At 42.0% G+C, this 20,139-nt stretch overlaps 1 protein-coding gene across 5 annotated transcripts in view; it reads right to left on the reverse strand.

Moving 5' to 3' along the window:
* LOC310706044 (uncharacterized protein) overlaps window positions 1–19,917 on the reverse strand; it is a 54,162-nt gene extending 34,245 nt beyond the window's left edge. For 3 of the 5 annotated variants that reach the window (XR_014525577.1, XR_014525578.1, XM_083501391.1), the window contains exons 1-2: window positions 19,164–19,917; window positions 15,242–15,386 (exon numbers count right to left, since the gene is read on the reverse strand). Coding sequence is in view for 2 of the 5 variants with exons in the window: in XM_083501391.1 (XP_083357517.1) it covers window positions 15,242–15,386; window positions 19,164–19,312 (294 nt within the window). In the remaining 3 variants the exon portion in view is untranslated. Of the gene's footprint in view, window positions 1–15,241; window positions 15,450–19,163 lie in introns of all 5 variants that reach the window. The other 2 variants (XR_014525576.1, XM_083501390.1) reach the window with 1 other exon arrangement.
* Between the last annotated feature and the right edge of the window lie 222 nt (window positions 19,918–20,139).

Here is a 20,139-nt window from a genome sequence, read left to right on the forward strand (position 1 = left end):
ATAGCTAGGGTATAAATCCTAGCTATTGAATTATCTCCGAGGGACAGAGAGAACAGGGATTAACTTTCAATATTCTGATAGCACTGATCCCATGTTGCGGGATCAAGAAATCTGCGGAGGACCCGGATGGACAGGCTGAGTGGTGGGAAGGATTGTAACTGTGCTCGACCCTGCATAATAACCCGAGACATAAGTCCTTAGGGCAAAGGTCAGATTAACCTCCCTTTCTTCAATTATCTTCGAAACCCTTATAAATCACGATCAAAACTATCTCTCTGACAGTTAAAATGTTTGCATGAAATATGTCCCAACTGCTGGCTTAAGAAAAGATGCTATTCAGGGGCTGAAATAAAAATAAACAAAAAGCGTGCAACGAAAAAGATTTTAAACAGAGATTTTCCATTGCTGATAAGTTTTTAATTTGCTTTGTTCTGCTTTTAACCCTCTGCTTCATTGATGAATCTGCGGATTGTAATGAGAAACTACATGGCTGTGTGCTGTGAGAGTAAATAAAGATTGTGTGGAACCAAGCAATAGGAATCAACACAGTTGAAATTATGGGAAACATCTCACTGATTGTTGGGGGAATGTGGCGGCTCTTGGACTTAGAGCAGAGCTGCATGGAATGCACAAGAATGGACTGGATAAAGCTGAGTCTGAAGAAGTTAAAGAGTATTTGGAAGGACTCTTGGGGGGGGTACTGATGGAGTATTCCCAGAACAGAACAATGAGAGAACTTTCACAAGAGTACTGGGAGGAGTGGAACTAGAGGAAGTGAAACAGTCAGTGGAATTATGGTATGGGAAACCATGGTTAACAAGAAATGAGACTAGAAAATTTGAATAAGTGTGTGAACTAATGAATAAATAATAATCAATGATTGTGGATTATGGTCTCAATATAGGATCACAGTGAAGAGACGCCTGAAGGAATGATTGAGGATGTCTTGTTGCTCAGGACCAGAGGCAAAGCTGGTATGCTGAACTGGAGCAAGACTATTATTGACATTTATCAATAACAGGATTTGGAGAGCATCTTTTGGACTTTTTGTTTGGAAGGAAAATGAACTTGGGATGCCTAGAACTGAAGATGGAAAAACACAGTCAAGCAGATAGAAGAACAACTGGATATTATTTGGGATTGAACATTGTAAGTATTTTGAAGAAATCTTGTATATACCACTGACAGACAGACAGCTGAATATTGTTTTTATTTTTATTTCTTTCCATTTAGTCCTATTTATTTTTTATTATCTTCTTATCTTTTTCTGATTCTTATGTTACCTGCTCTTTTTCTATTTTGGTTTGTTTTTGTTTTGATCAGTCTTTTGTTGCTATTGTCCTATACTCTGGGTTAAAGAGAGAACTGTACGCAGATGAAGGTTATGATCACTTGGTGAAGGATCCTGTGTGAGACAAAGAGATGGGGAGATATTCCAGGGTGAGAGGCTGGAGGATGCTCCCAGGTGAGGGGGGCTCACCTTTTTCCTGATTGGGACAAAAGTTGAGATATAACTTTAAGAGAAGACTTTACATTCTTCTATATTTTTTTCTTTTTTCTTTCTTTATTTTCTTGGTTTTTGCATGTTGTTTTTATTATTTTTGTTCTTAGATTAGTTTGTTTTTTATTGTATTATGAAAAGTCTTAATAGATTTTTTTTTAAATCAATTTTTAAATTAAACCACTGTTCAAAAGCCGAGAAGCCTTTTTCCTACTGGAGCAACTTCTTTGTTAGTTTTGCCCCATCCCCCCCAAAACGTCTCAGTTTATCAGCATGTATTCTCTCCACTTATAGCACCTTTTTAAATAACAGCTAGAGTATTCTGTCTTTGGTAGAAATAAGGCCTTGCGTGTTGAGGTCCCCAGGGCCACCCCAATAACTCACACATCACACAGAATTTTTTGTTTAAGGTTTTTGGCATAATTTTGGCCACAACTTTATTAAAATACAAAAATGCGAGTGGTTGCTTAGGCATTGGTTGCGACTATCTGCCCCCACCATGGGGGACAGACTGACATTCCGCACGATGCGAAAGTCAGAATAGGGGAATACACTTGGGGGTAGCGACGGAGCAGGGAACCTGCCCTCAGCCCTCCCCAAATGCAGCCAGGAGCTCATTGCTATGGCCCGAGCCCCCTTGACAGAGTGGACAAGCAATAGTTAGCCCCTGATTCCTTTAACGGAATCCCTTACAGCAGGAGCATTAGAGGGGCAGGCACAGCCAATCCATGCCCCTCAACCAACCAAACCATAAACCAATGCCTAACCGCAACCTTACAAGTTGTGACGATTTGCTACGCAGTAGGCAAAAACCAAATGGCCCCAGCCAGATGGACAAAATTCCTACTGGGCTCCTGCCCCAAGAGCAGACAACCCCATGACAGGCATAGCAAGGTCAAAGCGAACAACCCTATTCTAGGGAGGGAGGGACGGGCAATCCGATGCATGGTTGAAAAGAGGAAGCCCTAGCCTCGTGCAAGGAGTTTTAGCATTTCTGGCTGTCAATCAACAAATGGCAACATTAACTTCTTCCCAACAACAAGGGAAGCCCCAATCGCATCAGTGGCCAACGATCAATTAGCCCGCCCCCAACTTTGGAGTGTCCTGGCGGCCCCCACCGGAAACACGTGCTCTCCATGAAGGAGAACACACTTTATCTACTTGATGCAACCTGCATCTTGAAGCACCACTTTGTTTATAGCAATATGTACGCTTGCAAAAAAAAAAAACCTGTCACCTCCTTATAAGGCTATGGCCTTGTGGATTTAGGTCAGGATGAAGTTAGGAGGTGACAGGTTTAGTTGAGATTCCTGCATTGCATGTGGTCGGACTTGATGGCCCTCAGGGCCCCTTCCAACTTTACAATTCTATGATTCTATGAATTGTTCAATATCAAATAAAATATTGATATGTGTCAAAGAGGTATAAATTCAGATCTGCACTCTGCAATAAACACATGCAATGAATCTTCAAATGCTGCAGGAACCAAGAGATGAATATGCATGTGCGACCCAGTCCTTAATAACAGAGGTTGTTAAAAGTGAAATCACTGTTCCTGTAAATTTGCACAGGCGATTCTGGGATGTTAACTGGGTTATGGGTTCCAGCAAATATTCATCACACCTCTGTTGTTGCCATGAAAACAACAGAAGGACAGCAGAAAATGTGAGTGTCATCCATTTAATGGTACTGGCTTCCAACACATGATGGGGTTCCCATCCAGATGTCTGGATAACTGACATCGATATGACCATGATGCTCCATTGCAATGTCTGTTAATCTGGTATTTGATGGCACTTTGAAGATTTAAAAATAATAATGAGGCAGTCTCCATGCTCACATTGACTAAATTAAATACACCCTGCCTATTCTATGGAAATGGTCTTAATTTCACAACATCACTTAATTTATTCATTATAAGAGAAACAGGGAAGGTCATTTTATTGAAATAAATGTTGGGCCAGTTTACATTGGATATAACCATGAGCCGGGGGGTGGGCACACAACACAAAGATATTATGAAGCACATTTTCATCTACTACATGTTACAACAACAGCACCAAGATTATTGCCATAGAATGATAGAGTTGGAATAGACCACAAGGGATAGACTTCCGGTCGGTGCCAGCGCTTAATGGCGGTCCTAGCTCCGAGCTCCGGAGAAGGACTGCTTCGCAAGTTCGGGTCTTACCCGCTACGGCAAGCGGGGGACCCCTAAAATCCCAGGCGCTGAAGCCTGAGAACAAGGAGACTCGGTGGGCACCTTTGCGCCCCCCGGTACCGTGAAAGAGCCTTTTTAAAGGCTACGGATCGACATCGGGAGTGAGCGCGGTGCTGAGAGTCGCTACCCAGCCTGCGAAGTGAAGCCGCGTCGCCATAAGCGGAGAGCGCCGATTCCTTCCTGAAAAGAAAATTTGGACTGAATCCCCGTGAGTAAGAGCTGAAATATAACCGGGACCTTTTAAATTTCAAAAATTGGGCTAAAAACGGGGGAGAGCTAAACAAAGGAAGTCTGCCTCCCCCCGACTGCATGAAAGTGAAAGCAACGGAGCTTTAAACCTGCATCCGTTTAAACCTGCTACTTGATTAGCTTAACCGGACATTTAGACCCTTTGATCTCCCCTCTAGCTAGCAGGGCAGAGGGGAGGTGAATTTGAACAACAACTGCATGATTTGTTAGAAGTAAAAAAACCTCTGCTGTCTCATCCATCTGAAAATGAAACGGTCTGCCTTTGTACCATACTGAACTGACTTTTCCCTGTGAAGTGATACTTTGATACAAAGTTTCCACAGTGCCTGGCTACTGTACAATACAAGAAGAAGTAGCATAAATTGGGCAACTGTGGCAATCTAAAGCAACAAGTTTTTAGTAATACTGACTTTGACTGTGTTAACTTCCCTTTTTACATTCTGGACAGACTCCTTTGTTTCTATACTTGGAAACTTTGTTCTATGGCCATTTTGATTTGCTCCCTCTAGAGGACAAAGTGAGGCCCGGCACGGCCTAAGACAGTGGAATTTTCCAAGGGAGAATAAATCCCGTGGGAACTGACCTTGACATGAGTGGCGCACAAGAGGAGATAGTCACAAGAGCCAAAACCAAGCAACAACAACAACAGCTGCAGCAGCTACAGGCAAAGAAAAGAGGCTCAATCTCAGGCGCAACAGTTGGATCAACAGGAACAACAGGACAAGACAAAGGAGCAGCCGTTTCCATGGAAGCTGTGACAGATGCTTTGCTCAAGATAAATCAAACTCTGGAGTCTCTGACAAAACAGACTTCAGAGAATACACTAAAACTAACAGAAATTTCAGCAAGACTAAACCAGAATACAGAATCCATAAATAAATTGGTGGAGGAAAACGCCACTACGCGTCAAATTGCCGAAGACGCCAAAGCTACTGCGGGAGAGACACAGGAGAAGTTAGAGCCGATCGCCAAGAAGGTCTATGAGCATGATGCAACTTTGGCCTTGTGGGAGTTACAGAGGAAAGAGAGGAATTTAAAAATAAGACTGATTCCGGAGAATGAAGGAGACAACCTTGTGGAATACTTGACAAGGGAGTTTGTGGACTGTTGGGACCTCCAGGAAGACGAATTCAAAATCACGACTGCCTTTAGATTGGGCAAAAAGCAAAACAGAAAGACCCCGAGAGACTGTTTGATCACACTCAGATCCAAGGAGGAAAGAGACAAAATATTGGGACTACACTTTGAAAAGGCCTTGCAAATTGGAAACTCAGCTGTACAGATCTTCAAAGACATCCCAAAATACATTCTGGACTTAAGAAACTTTTATAAGGATTTAGCCCTTCTACTAAAGAAAAACTCTATCCGCTTCAGGTGGGAATTCCCACAAGGGCTGTCATTTGACTACAAGGCAAACAAGGTGAAAATAAAGACAATTCAAGATAAAGACAAATTTTTGGCAAGATACCAGGAGGATCTACAGAAGGGGACTGTGGACGTACTTGCAGAACAGAGGAGAGCGTTGGACATCCTGAATCTCTCGTTTGGACAAAAACCACCACCATCAGAAGAAGAGCAACAACTGGGAGCTGTTGGAGGAGCCTCAGAAAAATAGCAAGATGGCTCTGCAATTCCTCAGTTGGAATTGTAATGGGCTCAATGGGCCTTTGAAGAGAAGACAAGTATTTCATGTATTAAATAGAGAACAACTGGACTTGATATGCTTACAAGAAACTCATATAACTAGAGCCCACAGGAGATTACTTACAAACAAAAGGCTAGGACAAGAATTTATCTCATCAGACAAAGTTAAGAAGAGAGGAGTGGTAATATATGTGAAAGAGAAATGGGCTCCAAAAATGATATTCAAAGATGAACAAGGGAGATATCTGGCTGTGGAGATACAAGTACAAGGAGAAAAATTTCTAGTTGTTGGAATTTATGCACCAAATGAAGGCAAATCCGACTTCTTTAAGAGACTTCATGAAACGTTGATGGATTATTTGGATTACAATATGATAATCATGGGAGACATGAATGGCGTGGTCTCCACCAATATGGACAAGGCACAAAGACTAACAGTCACCAAAGAAGGGAGACTCCCTAAGACTTTTTTTGAAATGACTGAAAACATGGACTTGATAGACATTTGGAGAACAAGGAACCCTCTGGAAAGAGAGGGAACCTTTTTCTCCCAAGCAATGATGACCTGGACCAGAATCGATCAAATCTGGGTTACTAGTGGAATGGCTCCAAAGATTAAGAAAGTGGAAATCTGCCCAAAAACTTGCTCCGACCATAACGCCGTGAAGATGGAGATGAAGCTCACAATAACTGGTCAATTTAGATGGAGAATGAATGACACCCTCTTTCATGATAAGGAGATCCTCACGAAGGCCCAAAAGACTCTAAAAGACTATTTTGAAATAAATTTGAGGACCGACGTGGAGAAAAGAGTGATCTGGGATGCAAGTAAAGCGGTTATGAGAGGATTTTTGATTCAACAAAATTCAATAAAGAGGAAAAAACAAAATGAGAAAAAAGAGAAGATTTTGGAAATGATAAAGGAAGGAGAGAGGAAATTAAGAACAAAACCAAAGTCTCAAGACATTTTAAGAGAGATCAAGTTATATCAAACACAATACATGGAATTGATGAACCAAGAGATTGAATGGAAGATAAAGCAAATGAAGCAAAAGACCTTTGAATCAGCAAATAAATGTGGTAAACTTTTGGCATGGCAACTGAAGAAAAGGCAGAAACTAAATACAGTTACAAGCCTTGAGGTGGATGGAAAGAATATATCTAAGCCCAATGAAATTAGAAATTGCTTTTTAAGTTACTTCAAAAAACTCTACACTCAAGGCCCGCAAAATGAAGAAGATATAGACAAATTCCTTGGAAAATATGGATTACAAAACATCTCTCATCAAAGTAAGATGGATTTGAACCAGAGAATCTCAGAACAAGAGATAGAGGCTGCCATTCAGAATATGCAACTGGGCAAATCTCCGGGACCAGATGGACTGACTTCCAGATACTACAAATCGCTGAAGGAATGGTTGACTCAACCACTAAGAGAAGTTTGTAATGAGATCCTTGAGGGAAAAAGGGCGCCTGAATCGTGGAAAGAGGCATATATTTCACTCATACCAAAGTCAGAGACTGAAAAGACCCAACTCAAGAACTACCGCCCAATATCACTCCTTAATGTGGATTACAAAATTTTTGCAGACATTTTGGCAAAAAGATTTAAAAGAGTTTTGATGGAGAAGATTCATAAGGACCAAGCAGGCTTTCTCCCTAAAAGACACCTGGCAGACAATGTAAGGAATGTAATAGACATTTTGGAAAAGCTAGAGGTGAATATAAACACTAAGGCAGTATTGATCTTTGTGGATGCGGAGAAAGCCTTTGACAATATTTCTTGGAGTTTTATGAAGAAGAATCTTCATGGGATGGGGGTAGGCCGGGGTTTTGAGAATGGTATGGCTGCAATATATTCTGAACAAAAAGCTAAACTGATTGTAAACAATGTTGTGACTGAGGAACTTAAGATAGAGAAAGGAACACGACAGGGGTGCCCGATTTCCCCATTACTTTTTATTTCAGTTCTGGAGGTGTTGCTGAACATGATAAGAAATGACCAGCAGGTTAAAGGTGTGCAGGTCGGAGCTAAACATTATAAGTTAAGAGCGTTCGCAGATGACCTAGTATTGACTTTGCAAGAGCCAAACACTAGTACGAAAAAGGTATTAGAAATAATACAACAGTTTGGCCAGGTAGCTGGATTTAAGTTGAACAAGCAAAAAACCAAAGTTTTAGGGAAAAACCTAACAGATATGGAAAAGGAGAAATTTCAAGAGGAAACAGGTTTGACTGTGGTCAAGAAGGTTAAATACCTAGGGGTCTACTTAACATCTAAGAATCAGAATTTGTACAAGGACAATTATGAAAAATGTTGGTTAGAAATCAAAAAAGATTTAGAAATATGGTCAAATTTGAAATTGTCAATGTTAGGCCGAATTGCAGTAATCAAAATGAATGTATTGCCTAGAATGTTATTTTTGTTTCAGACCTTGCAGATTATTGATAAGATGGAATGTTTTAAGAGGTGGCACAAAGATATTTCGAAATTTGTCTGGCAGGGCAAAAAGCCCCGAATTAAATTTAAAATATTGACAGATGTTAAAGAAAGAGGGGGGTTTGCCCTGCCGGACCTGAAACTGTACTATGAGGCAGCAGCTTTTTGCTGGCTCAAAGAATGGATGCTCCTCGAGAACACGGACATCTTGGATCTGGAAGGTTTCAATAACGCTTTTGGTTGGCATGCATATCTTTGGTATGATAAAGCTAACAGTGCCTTTAAAAATCACATTGTCAGAAAAGCATTGTTTAATGTTTGGATAAGATATAAAGATCTATTGGAAAACAAAACCCCTAGATGGGTGTCACCAGTGGAGGCTAAAGCAGTGAAGAAACTCAATATGGAGGTCGGATGGCCGAAGTATTGGGAAATTTTAGAACAGGATGGAGATAAGTTCAAACTACAAAGTCAGGAGAAATTGAAGTATAAAGTAGAAAATTGGTTCCAATATCGCCAAATAATGGAATTCTTTAAACAGGACAGGAAAGTCGGTTTCCAGGTGGAAAAATCAAAATTAGAAACCGAACTGTTAGAACCCAATACTAAGAATCTATCTAGAATGTACAACTTGTTGTTGAAATGGAACACACAGGATGAAACAGTTAAATCGGCTATGATTAAGTGGGCTCAGGATGTTGGACATAACATTATGTCAGCTGACTGGGAATGGTTATGGAACACCGGTATAAAATTTACGGCATGTAATGCCTTAAAGGAAAACATTATGAAAATGGTATACAGGTGGTACATGACCCCAGTCAAGCTAGCAAAAATCTATCACTTGCCCGATAACAAATGTTGGAAGTGTAAAGAGACTGAAGGTACCTTTTATCACCTTTGGTGGACATGCCCGAAGATTAAGGCCTTCTGGGAAACGATCTATAATGAAATGAAAAAGGTACTTAAATGTACCTTCCCTAAAAAACCAGAGGCCTTTCTCTTGGGCATTGTCGGCCAACTGGTGACAAAGAAAGACAGAGCCTTTTTCATGTATGCCACAACAGCAGCAAGAATACTCATCGCAAAGTATTGGAAGACACAAGATTTACCCACTGTGGAAGAATGGCAGATGAAAGTGATGGACTATATGACACTGGCCGAGATGACAGGCAGAATCCGTGACCAACGAAAAGAGACGGTGGAAGAAGAGTGGAAAAAATTTAAAAGTTATCTTAAGGACTACTATAAACTTAATGAATGCTAAAATGTTGTGGTTTTCAGAAGCAAAAGGGTACAGGGATACAAGGTTAGATTATAAAAGAGGACTAAGATGATAAAGATTGGAAAGTAACAATTGGAAGTTGCTAGTTGAATTTTGGACATTGGGATGCAGAGAGGGGGGGTATGGGGAAGTCCAAGAAAAGAGGTTTATGAAAATATGTTTGAAACTATACGTGTATGTTTGTCATTTTTAGTGTTTGTCTGTTTTTCTTAAAAATTTTGTAAAACCAATAAAAATTTTATAAAAAAAAAAAAATGGAATAGACCACAAGGGCCATCGAGTCCAACCCCCTGCCAAGCAGGAAACACCATCAGAGCACTCCTGACATATGGTTGTCAAGCCTCTGCTTAAAGACCTCCAAAGTAGGAGACTCCACCACACTCCTTGGCAGCAAATTCCACTGTCGAACAGCTCTTACTGTCAGGAAGTTCTTCCTAATGTTTAGGTGGAATCTTCTTTCTTGTAGTTTGGATCCATTGCTCCGTGTCCGCTTCTCTGGAGCAGCAGAAAACAACCTTTCTCCCTCCTCTATATGACATCCTTTTATATATTTGAACATGGCTATCATATCACCCCTTAACCTCCTCTTCTCCAGGCTAAACATGCCCAGCTCCCTTAGCCGTTCCTCATAAGGCATCGTTTCCAGGCCTTTGACCATTTTGGTTGCCCTCCTCTGGACACGTTCCAGTTTGTCAGTGTCCTTCTTGAATTGTGGTGCCCAGAACTGGACACAGTACTCCAGGTGAGGTCTGACCAGAGCAGAATACAGTGGCACTATTACTTCCCTTGATCAAGATGCTATACTCCTATTGATGCAACCCAGAATTGCATTGGCTTTTTTAGCTGCCGCGTCACACTGTTGGCTCATGTCAAGTTTGTGGTCAACCAAGACTCCTAGATCCTTTTCACATGTACTGCTCTCAAGCCAGGTGTCACCCATCTTGTATTTGTGCCTCTCATTTTTTTTGCCCAAGTGCAATACTTTACATTTCTCCCTGTTAAAATTCATCTTGTTTGTTTTGGCCCAGTTCTCTAATCTGTCAAGGTCGTTTTGAAGTGTGATCCTGTCCTCTGGGGTGTTAGCCACCCCTCCCAGTTTGGTGTCATCTGCAAATTTGATCAGGATGCCCTTGAGTCCATCATTAAAGTCGTTGATAAAGATGTTGAATAAGACCGGGCCCAAGACAGAACCCTGTGGCACCCCACTAGTCACTCTTCTCCAGGATGAAGAGGAACCATTGATGAGCACCCTTTGGGTTCGGTCAGTCAGCCAGTTACAAATCCACTGAGTGGCAGCATAGTCAAGACCGCAATTTACCAGCTTCTTTACAAGAATATCATGGGGCACCTTGTCAAATGCCTTGCTGAAATCAAGGTAGGCTACATCCACTGCATTCCCTTCATCTACCAGGCTTGTAATTCTGTCAAAAAACGAGATCAGGTTAGTCAGACATGACTTATTTTTCAGAAATCCATGCTGACTATTGGTGATCACAGCATTCCTTTCTAGGTGCTCACAGACTGTTTGCTTAATGATCTGCTCCAGAATCTTCCCTGGTATTGATGTCAGACTGACTGAGCGGTAATTATTTGGGTCCTCTCTTTTCCCCTTTTTGAAAATAGGGACAACATTTGCCCTCCTCCAGTCTGCCGGGACTTCGCCTGTTCTCCAGGAATTCTCAAAGATGACTGCCAGTGGTTCTGAGATCACATCTGCCAGTTCTTTTAATACTCTTGGATGTAGTTCATCTGGCCCTGGAGACTTGAATACATCTAAACTAGCCAAGTATTCTTGTACTATCTCCTTAGTTATTCTGGGCTGTGTTTCCTCTGCTGAATCATTTGCTTCAAATTCTTCAGGTCAGGCATTGTTTTCTTTATCGGAGAAGACTGAGGCAAAGAAGGCGTTGAGGAGTTCAGCCCTTTCTGTGTCCCCTGTTTGCATTTCACCATCTTCTCCTCTGAGTGACCCCACTGTTTCTTTGTTCTTCCTTTTGCTACGAACATACCCATAAAAGCCTTTTTTGTTGCTTTTAACCTCTCTAGCAAGCCTGAGTTCATTCTGTGCTTTAGCTTTTCTGACTTTGTGTCTACACGTGCTGGCTATTTGTTTGAAGTCCTCTTTGGTGGTTTCCCCCCTTAAAAGTGTTCTGCTGCGGGCCAAATCTACTTTTGCCCGCAGCAGAACACTGCACCTAATTTTATGAGGTTGTTTTTACTGCAACAGTTGCCATTTCAGGAACACAAACATTTTCAGACAAAACCTTGCCTTCCACTATTTCATTCCTGTTCAAAACCAATGACACCCCCGCCACACACATCTACTGCTGAGACACCAGAGTCAACAGTCCCCAGATTTTGTGGGATATGTTGACTGCTAGGCATGAGAAAAGGTTTTGAGATAAGCACGAGGATTGCTGTAAAGCCTGATGACGACCCAAAGACAATAGCCACATTCAGGTGTTCACAGAATGCAGAAGGGAAATGAGCAATGCACGAACCATGTGCACTAGGCGTGCCCCCCCCCCGACTTTGCTGCTTCCACCCCAGACTTACATCTGAGAGGGAATTATTCATGTGTTTAGAACATGCTTGGAATCTTCCCCAGCTAGGAAGCTTGCAAACCCACAAAGAATTCCCCTTCAGACTTTCCTGCTCATGTATGGGGAGCTCAGGAGTGGGCTTTGGAGGTGGTGCGCAAGCATCCATGTCTACCCAGCTGCTTAGAAATTTGAGGTATTTTTAATCTGTTATAGTATTTTAACTTTTGTATGTTTTAAGGTAGGGTTGTGTCCCCGCCCCTTGGTGTTACTGTTTTATCTTTTGCAAACCGCTTTGAGAGGTTGTTTTTTTACAATTAGGTTCTAGAAGGAAGAGCCATTTGGGGACTCCTCTGCAGGTTAACTGTTCAGGTTCTTAAAAGAACAGTGGGCCCCTCTTTCACAGCTTTCAGGTCATAGCCTTTCTGCTGATACCATGCGCATGGTTCAGGTGCAAAAGGCCAACAACCTGGTGCATGGCACATTAGAACTGGTGCAACAACTCTTTGACAGTATTACATGTGAATGGGTGCCCAACATTTAAAGTTTTGGGCCAGCATGTGCCAGCCCATGGATTTGTAGATACAAATATGACCAAAAATTTGCATAATCTTAATCATCCTTGAAATTCCTTTTATCTAAATCTTTTTATCCTATGAATCAGAAATTCTACATGAATATAGCTTCTGCATTTTTAGTATACACATTATTATGCAAACTTTGTACTAAGTAGGATAAATATTTACATGTAAAGGGTTGCTCAGTGACTTGTGGTAGCTTTGACTATATTATATAAACTGCAGATCGCATGAGATTGTGAGAAAGAGGAAGAAAAGAAGGGACATGGTGCCACTGAACCTTAAGGCGAATCAGGCTGAGCAATCAAGTTCTCATAGTACAAAATTGTATTATTATTATTATCATTATTATTATTATTTAAAAAATCAGCCATTTAATATTTTTAGAAGTCTTTAAGGTAGCTTATGAAGACCAAACAATACAATATGAAATATATTAAAACAAAAAAGTATATGTAAACAGAAGTACAGCAGAATTTGCAGCTTTGGCAAATGAAAGAGACTTGAGAAGCTGTAATAATATAGCACGGATATTACCAGTCTCTGGAACAGTCACCGCTTTTCAGGAGGAGGCAAAGCTGGGGGCATCCACTAAATGCTATAGATGCCATTTCTGTGACCAACAGCAAAACTTAAGGAAGTACAAGCCCATCCAATACAGGCCAACTACTATTCTCATGGGTGTTGACTCAACTAACCACCACACTCGTCTCCTGTCTGGACAGGGTTAAGCATTCGTCTATTATCCTTTATGTAGATCACTGCAGACTACAAATCCCTATTCTGGACATGCATAGCTACTTTCAGATAAGATTAAAAATAGATTTAGTGTTTGGTGTTGTCCGCGTATTGACGGTACTTCCCCTTAGTAGATGGCCTCTCCTAGTGGTTTCATGTAGCATGGTTGAATAAAACCAGATGGAATCCCATAAGATAAATGCCACAGAGTCAATGAATAGTCATCCAGCTCTACCTGCTGGAATCTGCCTGTCTTTTTTTTTTATAAGATATTTATTAAGATTTTCAAAAAAAATTACAATACAAAATGGGGAAAAAAACCAAAATAAAAATGATTTTTAAAAAACCACTCCATTTTTCTATTACTTATTTTCCTTAACTTGTTTCCTGGACCTCCTCGTACCTCCCTTTTTTGTATTCCAGTTCAATTTGTTGGCTCAGCAAATCCTTACCCTCTTTGTTTATCCTAATCTTTGGTCTTAAAATAGTAACATTAGATTTTTCCCTATTAACAACCCATTTTTCATATTCCCTTAAAGCATTCTAACATTCATTAATTTTACAATATTTCTGTAGATAGTCTTTAAATTTCTTCCAATCTTCTTCCACCGACTCTTCACCCTGGTCTCAGATTCTGCCAGTCATTTCTGCCAGTTCCATATAGTCCATCAGCTTCATCTGCCATTCTTCCAGAGTGGGTAAATCTTGTGTCTTCCAATACTTTGCAATGAGTATTCTTGCTGCTGTTGTAGCGTACATAAAAAAGTTCTATCCTTCTTTGGCACCAATTGGCCGACTATGCCCAGGAGAAATGCCTCTGGTTTCTTCAAGAAGGTATATTTAAATACCTTTTTTAATTCATTATAAATCATTTCCCAGAAAGCTTTAATCCTTGGGCACGTCCACCAAAGGTGAAAGAATGTACCTTCAGTTTCTTTACATTTCCAACATTTATTATCGGGCAAATGATAGATTTTTGCAAGCTTGACTGGGGTCATGTACCACCTGTAAATCATTTTCATAATATTCTCTCTCAAGGCATTACATGCCGTAAACTTCATACCTGTGGTCCACAACTGTTCCCAGTCAGCAAACATAATGTTATGTCCAACATCTTGTGCCCATTTAATCATAGCAGATTTCACCATTTAATCCTGAGTATTCCATTTCAACAGCAAGTTATACATTTTTGACAAAATCTTAGTTTTAGGTTCTAACAGTTCTGTTTCTAATTTTGATTTTTCCACCTGGAAACCAATTTTCTTATCCAAATTATATGTCTCCATTATCTGATAATAATGAAGCCAGTCTTGCACTTTGTTTTTTAATTTCTTAAAACTCTGCAATTTCAATCTATCTCCGTCTTGTTCCAAAATTTCCCAATATTTCGGCCATTTGGCCTCCATATTGAGCTTTTTCAGAGCTTTTGCTTCCATCGGTGACAACCACCTTGGAGTTTTATTTTCCAATAAGTCCTTGTATCTTATCCAGACATTAAACAATGCTTTCCTGACAATGTGATTTTTAAATGCTTTATGTGCTTTGACCTTATCATACCACAGATATGCATGCCATCCAAATACATTGTTAAAACCTTCTAAATCCAAAATGTCAGTGTTTTCAAGAAGCAACCATTCTTTCAACCAGCAAAAAGCTGCTGATTCATAGTAAAGTTTAAAGTCTGGCAGGGCAAATCCACCTCAGAGTCAATGAATAGTCATCCAGCTCTACCTGCTGGAATCTGCCTGTCAAGTCAGGTGAAGCCACTGCAACAGAGTGTTGCACATCCTTGCATTCCAAATAGGCAAAGCAGGAGGATACCATGACTGATGGAATGGCGTAAAAGCTGCTGAGAACAACAAGTTAATCAAGTATCTCATCCCAGTGCAGACTGCCCACAAAGGTTTCAGTTCCCAAAACTGCCAGAAATGGGTTCAGAAATGCCATCCAGAAATGTCTGGTGTTACCTGCCATCACGCAAAGAGCTTCCCCAATAGGGGGAGTTTTGCTACCATTGATGTTTCTGCAGGAGCAGTCTCACTTACCACCTCTTGGATCCAACTGGACACATCCTTGCTGCTAGTGATCAACCATGATGAGGAAAGGTCAGGCATAGGGATTGTTGACTGTACTCCTCCAAGTGTCTTATGCACATCTATTGGCTGCTGTAGTGGAAACTCATACAAGAAACTGAGGCGAAGGAAACACCACACATCAGTTACTTGTCCCACTATTAGGGGAAGAAATATTTTCCTAAGAGAAAATCATGCAAGCAGAAAGTTAGTGTGATGACCCCACTGTCCATGAATGGGTTACCCAAAATAATTGATAGTTTTGGTACAGCCAACCCATATTTAAAATTCTTATATAAGAAAACAACAAAATAGTAATCTGTTTGATAAAATCAACCTGAAATGCAATATTACTAGCATTAGTTTCCATTTTAAGTTGAAAAAACAATGTCTATCACAATGGCAAACACACATATAAAAAGAGATGAAGGCCCCAATCCAGGATGGGGCACCTGCATTAACAGCTTCTGCGTGCAAAGCTAATACCAGACATGTGTATCCAGCATTCAAATGGCTGGGTGCATCTTTTCATGCCCTTGTTTTTGTCCACAGCAAATTATTTCCCATGACCAGACCTGGATTAGGGCCTGGGTCTGCTGGTTTCGAGATTGATAGCCACTTGTTAATTTCATACAAACACTTGCAACTTTTTAAAATATCTGTTTGATCTTTGTTATCAAGGTGAAGGACAACCCAAAGACATCTAGCCAAAATCACAGCATGAGAGCAGCATTTCCTATAACTATTCCTGACAGCTGTTTATCCCATCTATTTTTAAAACTTCCAGTGAAAGAGATTCTGCAGCTTCCCCTGTGAATTCTTGTCATTGCTCACCTTTTCTGAAAGTTTTTTCCTAATTAGAATAAATTTAAGCCAGCAACTAAAATGGACTGGTCCCCATCCATAGAAAGTTACAACTTACTGAGCCCTATTAATTTCAGAGGACTTATTCATGATGAACTATGTCATGAGCAAGACTATAGAGCTGAAACGAAAATGTTCCATATGTATGGGCTTCTCATTCTTTTCTATAAGGTACCACTGATGATGTTTCAGGGAGTGCTCAAGTGTAATAGTCCAGTTAGTACTGCAGCATCAGGACCAGTGTGTTGTAATAAATCTACATGAAGCCTGTAATTGCTAAGTAATACTTAATTTTGTCTCCTACCTCTGAAGAGCCTAGACCTGCTTAGATATAGTTCCTAAAAGGCTTGGTGGAATCTATCAGGGTCCATCAGCCTCCATGAATGAGCCCAAATTGGCTCGCAATCTAAGCAGGGTGGGGGTGGAAAGTCAATCCTGGCTTTCAGAGCATAGTGGTCAGACCATGGCACCTTCATCGAGGGGGACATGATCACATCTATGCCTGCACCAAAGATCAAATCCAGCATGTGGCCTGCTTGGTGTGTGGGGCCCAAAACAAACTGGGAGAGCCCTAGTGTCGCCATGGAAGACACCAGGTCCAGAGCCTGTGAGGAGGGAGTGGCATCAGCATGGATGTTGAAGTCCCCCAATACCAATAGGTTAGGGAACTCCAAGGTCCAGCCGACCACTACCTCCAGTAGGCCTGACAGGGTGGCTGCTGGTGCGCTAGGTGGCCGGTACACCAGACAGACAGCCAAGCTCTCCTAGGAACCCCACACTATAATAATAATAATAATAATAATAATAATAATAATAATAATAATAATAATTATTATTATTATTATTATTATTATTATTATTATTATTATTATTATTATTATTTCTACCCCGCCCATCTGGCTGAGTTTCCCCAGCCACTCTGGGCGGCTCCCAATCAGTGTTAAAAACAGTACAGCGTTACATATTAAAAACTTCCCTGAACAGGGCTGCCTTAAGATGTCTTCTGAATGTCAGGTAATTATTTATCTCTTTGACATCTGATGGGAGGGCGTTCCACAGGGCGGGCACCACTACCAAGAAGGCCCTCTGTCTGGTTCCCTGTAGCCTCACTTCTCGCAATGAGGGAACCGCCAGAAGGCCCTCGGTGCTGGATCTCAGTGTCCGGGCTGAACGATGGGGGTGGAGGCGCTCCTTCAGGTATACAGGACCAAGGCCGTTTAGGGCTTTAAAGGTCAGCACCAACACTTTGAATCGTGCTCGGAAATGTACTGGGAGCCAATGCAGATCTCTCAGAACCGGTGTTATGTGGTCCCGGCGGCCACTCCCAGTCACCAGTCTAGCTGCCGCATTCTGGATTAATTGCAGTTTCCGGGTCACCTTCAAAGGTAGCCCCACATAGAGCACGTTGCAGTAGTTCAAGCGTGAGAAAACTAGAGCATGCACCACTCTGGCGAGACAGTTCGCGGGCAGGTAGGGACTTAGCCTGCGTACCAGGTGGAGCTGGTAGACAGCTGCCCTGGACACAGAGTTAACCTGCGCCTCCATGGACAGCTGTGAGTCCAAAATGACTCCCAGGCTGCGCACCTGGTCCTTCAGGGGCACAGTTACCCCATTCAAGACCAGGGAATCCCCCACACCAACCCGCTCCCTGTCCCCCAAAAACAGTACTTCTGTCTTGTCAGGATTCAACCTCAGTCTGTTAGCCGCCATCCATCACTAGGCCGACACATTCAATGCCAAGGACTGATGGTGATGGCAGAGCCCTGAAAGAACAATCTTCCTGGATTAACAATGCCACACACCCCCGACCCTTGCAACTGGCCCTTGCAACTGGTGGAGGACGGAGAAACCCAGGGGCGCCATCTCTCGTAAGGTAACTGTTTTCCCTTCGTGCGCCCAGGTCTCCGTCACACAAGCCAGGTCAACCCCCTGTGAGGTAAAGAAATCTCGCAGGGTGGCGGTTTTGTTGCCTATAGACATGGCGTTGGACAGTACCAGTGACAGAGGTGAATAATCCTTGCTCACCCTACCCTCGTCCCTCGGGATGGGGCGCAGATTGGAAGGGGTACGAGCATATCCATATCTCGATCCCCTTTGCCTATAACATCTGCCCCCACCACCATACCTCCCTCGCCCCTCCACGGTAGCAGTCCCAAGCCTCATACTTGCCTCCATTGATGGCACTGATGTTATTCTTTCCCAGCCCAGTTATTCTGCTTATAATATCAACAACTTGATATACTCTAATTAGTCGAGTAGGACAAACCAGCTAACCATCAGCTACCTATCTGATTATATGAAAACTATGATATTATTTGTCAACCTACTATTATAATATTAAACTAACTAATTAATTAAATTAGAAAATAAACCACAAAACATTCCATGGCTAAACAAAGCTACCATATAACATACATTCAGGGAAGAAAAACCACCTAACTAGCAGGAAAACAACAATCAAGTATCTAACAATAGGCAAGCAAAACTTAAATACAATCATGAAATAATGGACTATAAAGTACTAAAACAGCTGGCAAAGGAAGGGGGGAAGGGAAAAAAGTTCCTCCCACCCTTAATATTGGACCCAGAATTCCACATAAGATGCTATTAATGGACAACAAGGGAGGTGATATATCATGTTTTCCTCTAAAATGAAGAGCTAAACAAGGAATGGCTAATGCCAAACCTGATCGATTCTTCCCCCTGTGCTATTGACAATTCTGGGGCCCAGAGGTTTTTGTAGCATTATGTGCCAGCTTGAGTCTACTCAAATGATCTCCGAATCTGCCAACCTGGACAAGCAAGCAACATCGGGGGACAGGCAAAGGAAGTAGGGGCAGGCTCGGTAAATTCCCTGTTTGGTGTTGATGCTGTGCCCAATGGTCTCAGGGGGCCCTCCCCTTGCTGTTGCGCTAGCACTTGAAGCAGCAGAGAAAGTGTTCCTCTTAGCATCAGGAGCCCTCTGGTTTCCCCCGCAGCTGGTTTCTCAGGGGCCACGGGGTGATACCTTGGGGGGAGGAGCCTCTGTTACCTCACCGTTCTCCATGCCAGGGTGGGAGCCGCCAGTGTTGCTGCCTCCGGGACCGACCGTCCCCCAGCTGCCACCTGGGTAGGCTCAATCTCAGGTGCCTTGAGACCTGGGAGGTTCAGGATTGGCCTCGTCCTAAACTCCAGCTGCATCTGAAGGAAGGATTTCAACTCACCCCCAGGTGGAAGGCCCTCATCACAAAGGCCCCTGAGAGCCTTGACTTCTTGTAAGTTCTGTTGGTTACCCCCTCTGCTATGGCCAGCTGCCAGCCCTGTGGCTTAAGAATCTCTGGCGTCTTGAGAGCGGAACCGTCTGACAATCACTGACAATCATTCTCAAAGAAGCAAGAAGCAGGAACCAAGAAGCTGCAGAAGGGGCTTCCAGTTCCACTCTGCCTTAATGGAGGCAGTCCCCATGACAGCGGGAGATCGTTGGCGAAGGAAAAACAAGGATGAATCATCCTTGCAAATTCTCCCCAGGGATGGGGGGAACGGGCTTCACTCGCAGTTCATCTCAATACCTGGCTCTTGCTCTGGCATAGAATGTGGGGGGCAGGGAGGCGCTGAGTAGAAAAGCCCTTCACCTGGTGTAAACTCTCCAACACTGCCATTAAGAAGCAGAGGTTCTGTTAATTAGAGCTTAATTGGACTAAAGTACAGGCCCGTGCTAGAAGAGATGAGATCACAAACTGCAGAGCAAACCAACTGCAAGGACTTCAAGGTTTGAATTTGAGATAAGACTTCGTTCAGTGCAAAAGACGGGGCGGTGGGGAGCTTACAGTTTCTTTATTTAAAGTTTTCTTTTCTACATTTATGATTCAGCAACTCTCCTCTAAATGTTAGTTCAAATTATATTTCTACAAGAGAGGATGGAAGAAATTGGATTATAATATCAAACGAACTGTGTGTGTAAAAAAAAAAAAAGGAAAAAGGGAGTAAAGCTCTATATTGCAAAATGTTTATGATGGAAACTTAGAACT

This window comes from Podarcis liolepis (genome assembly GCF_965112155.1).
Source record: "Podarcis liolepis genome assembly, chromosome: 4".
NCBI classification, from domain to species: Eukaryota; Metazoa; Chordata; class Lepidosauria; order Squamata; family Lacertidae; genus Podarcis; species Podarcis liolepis.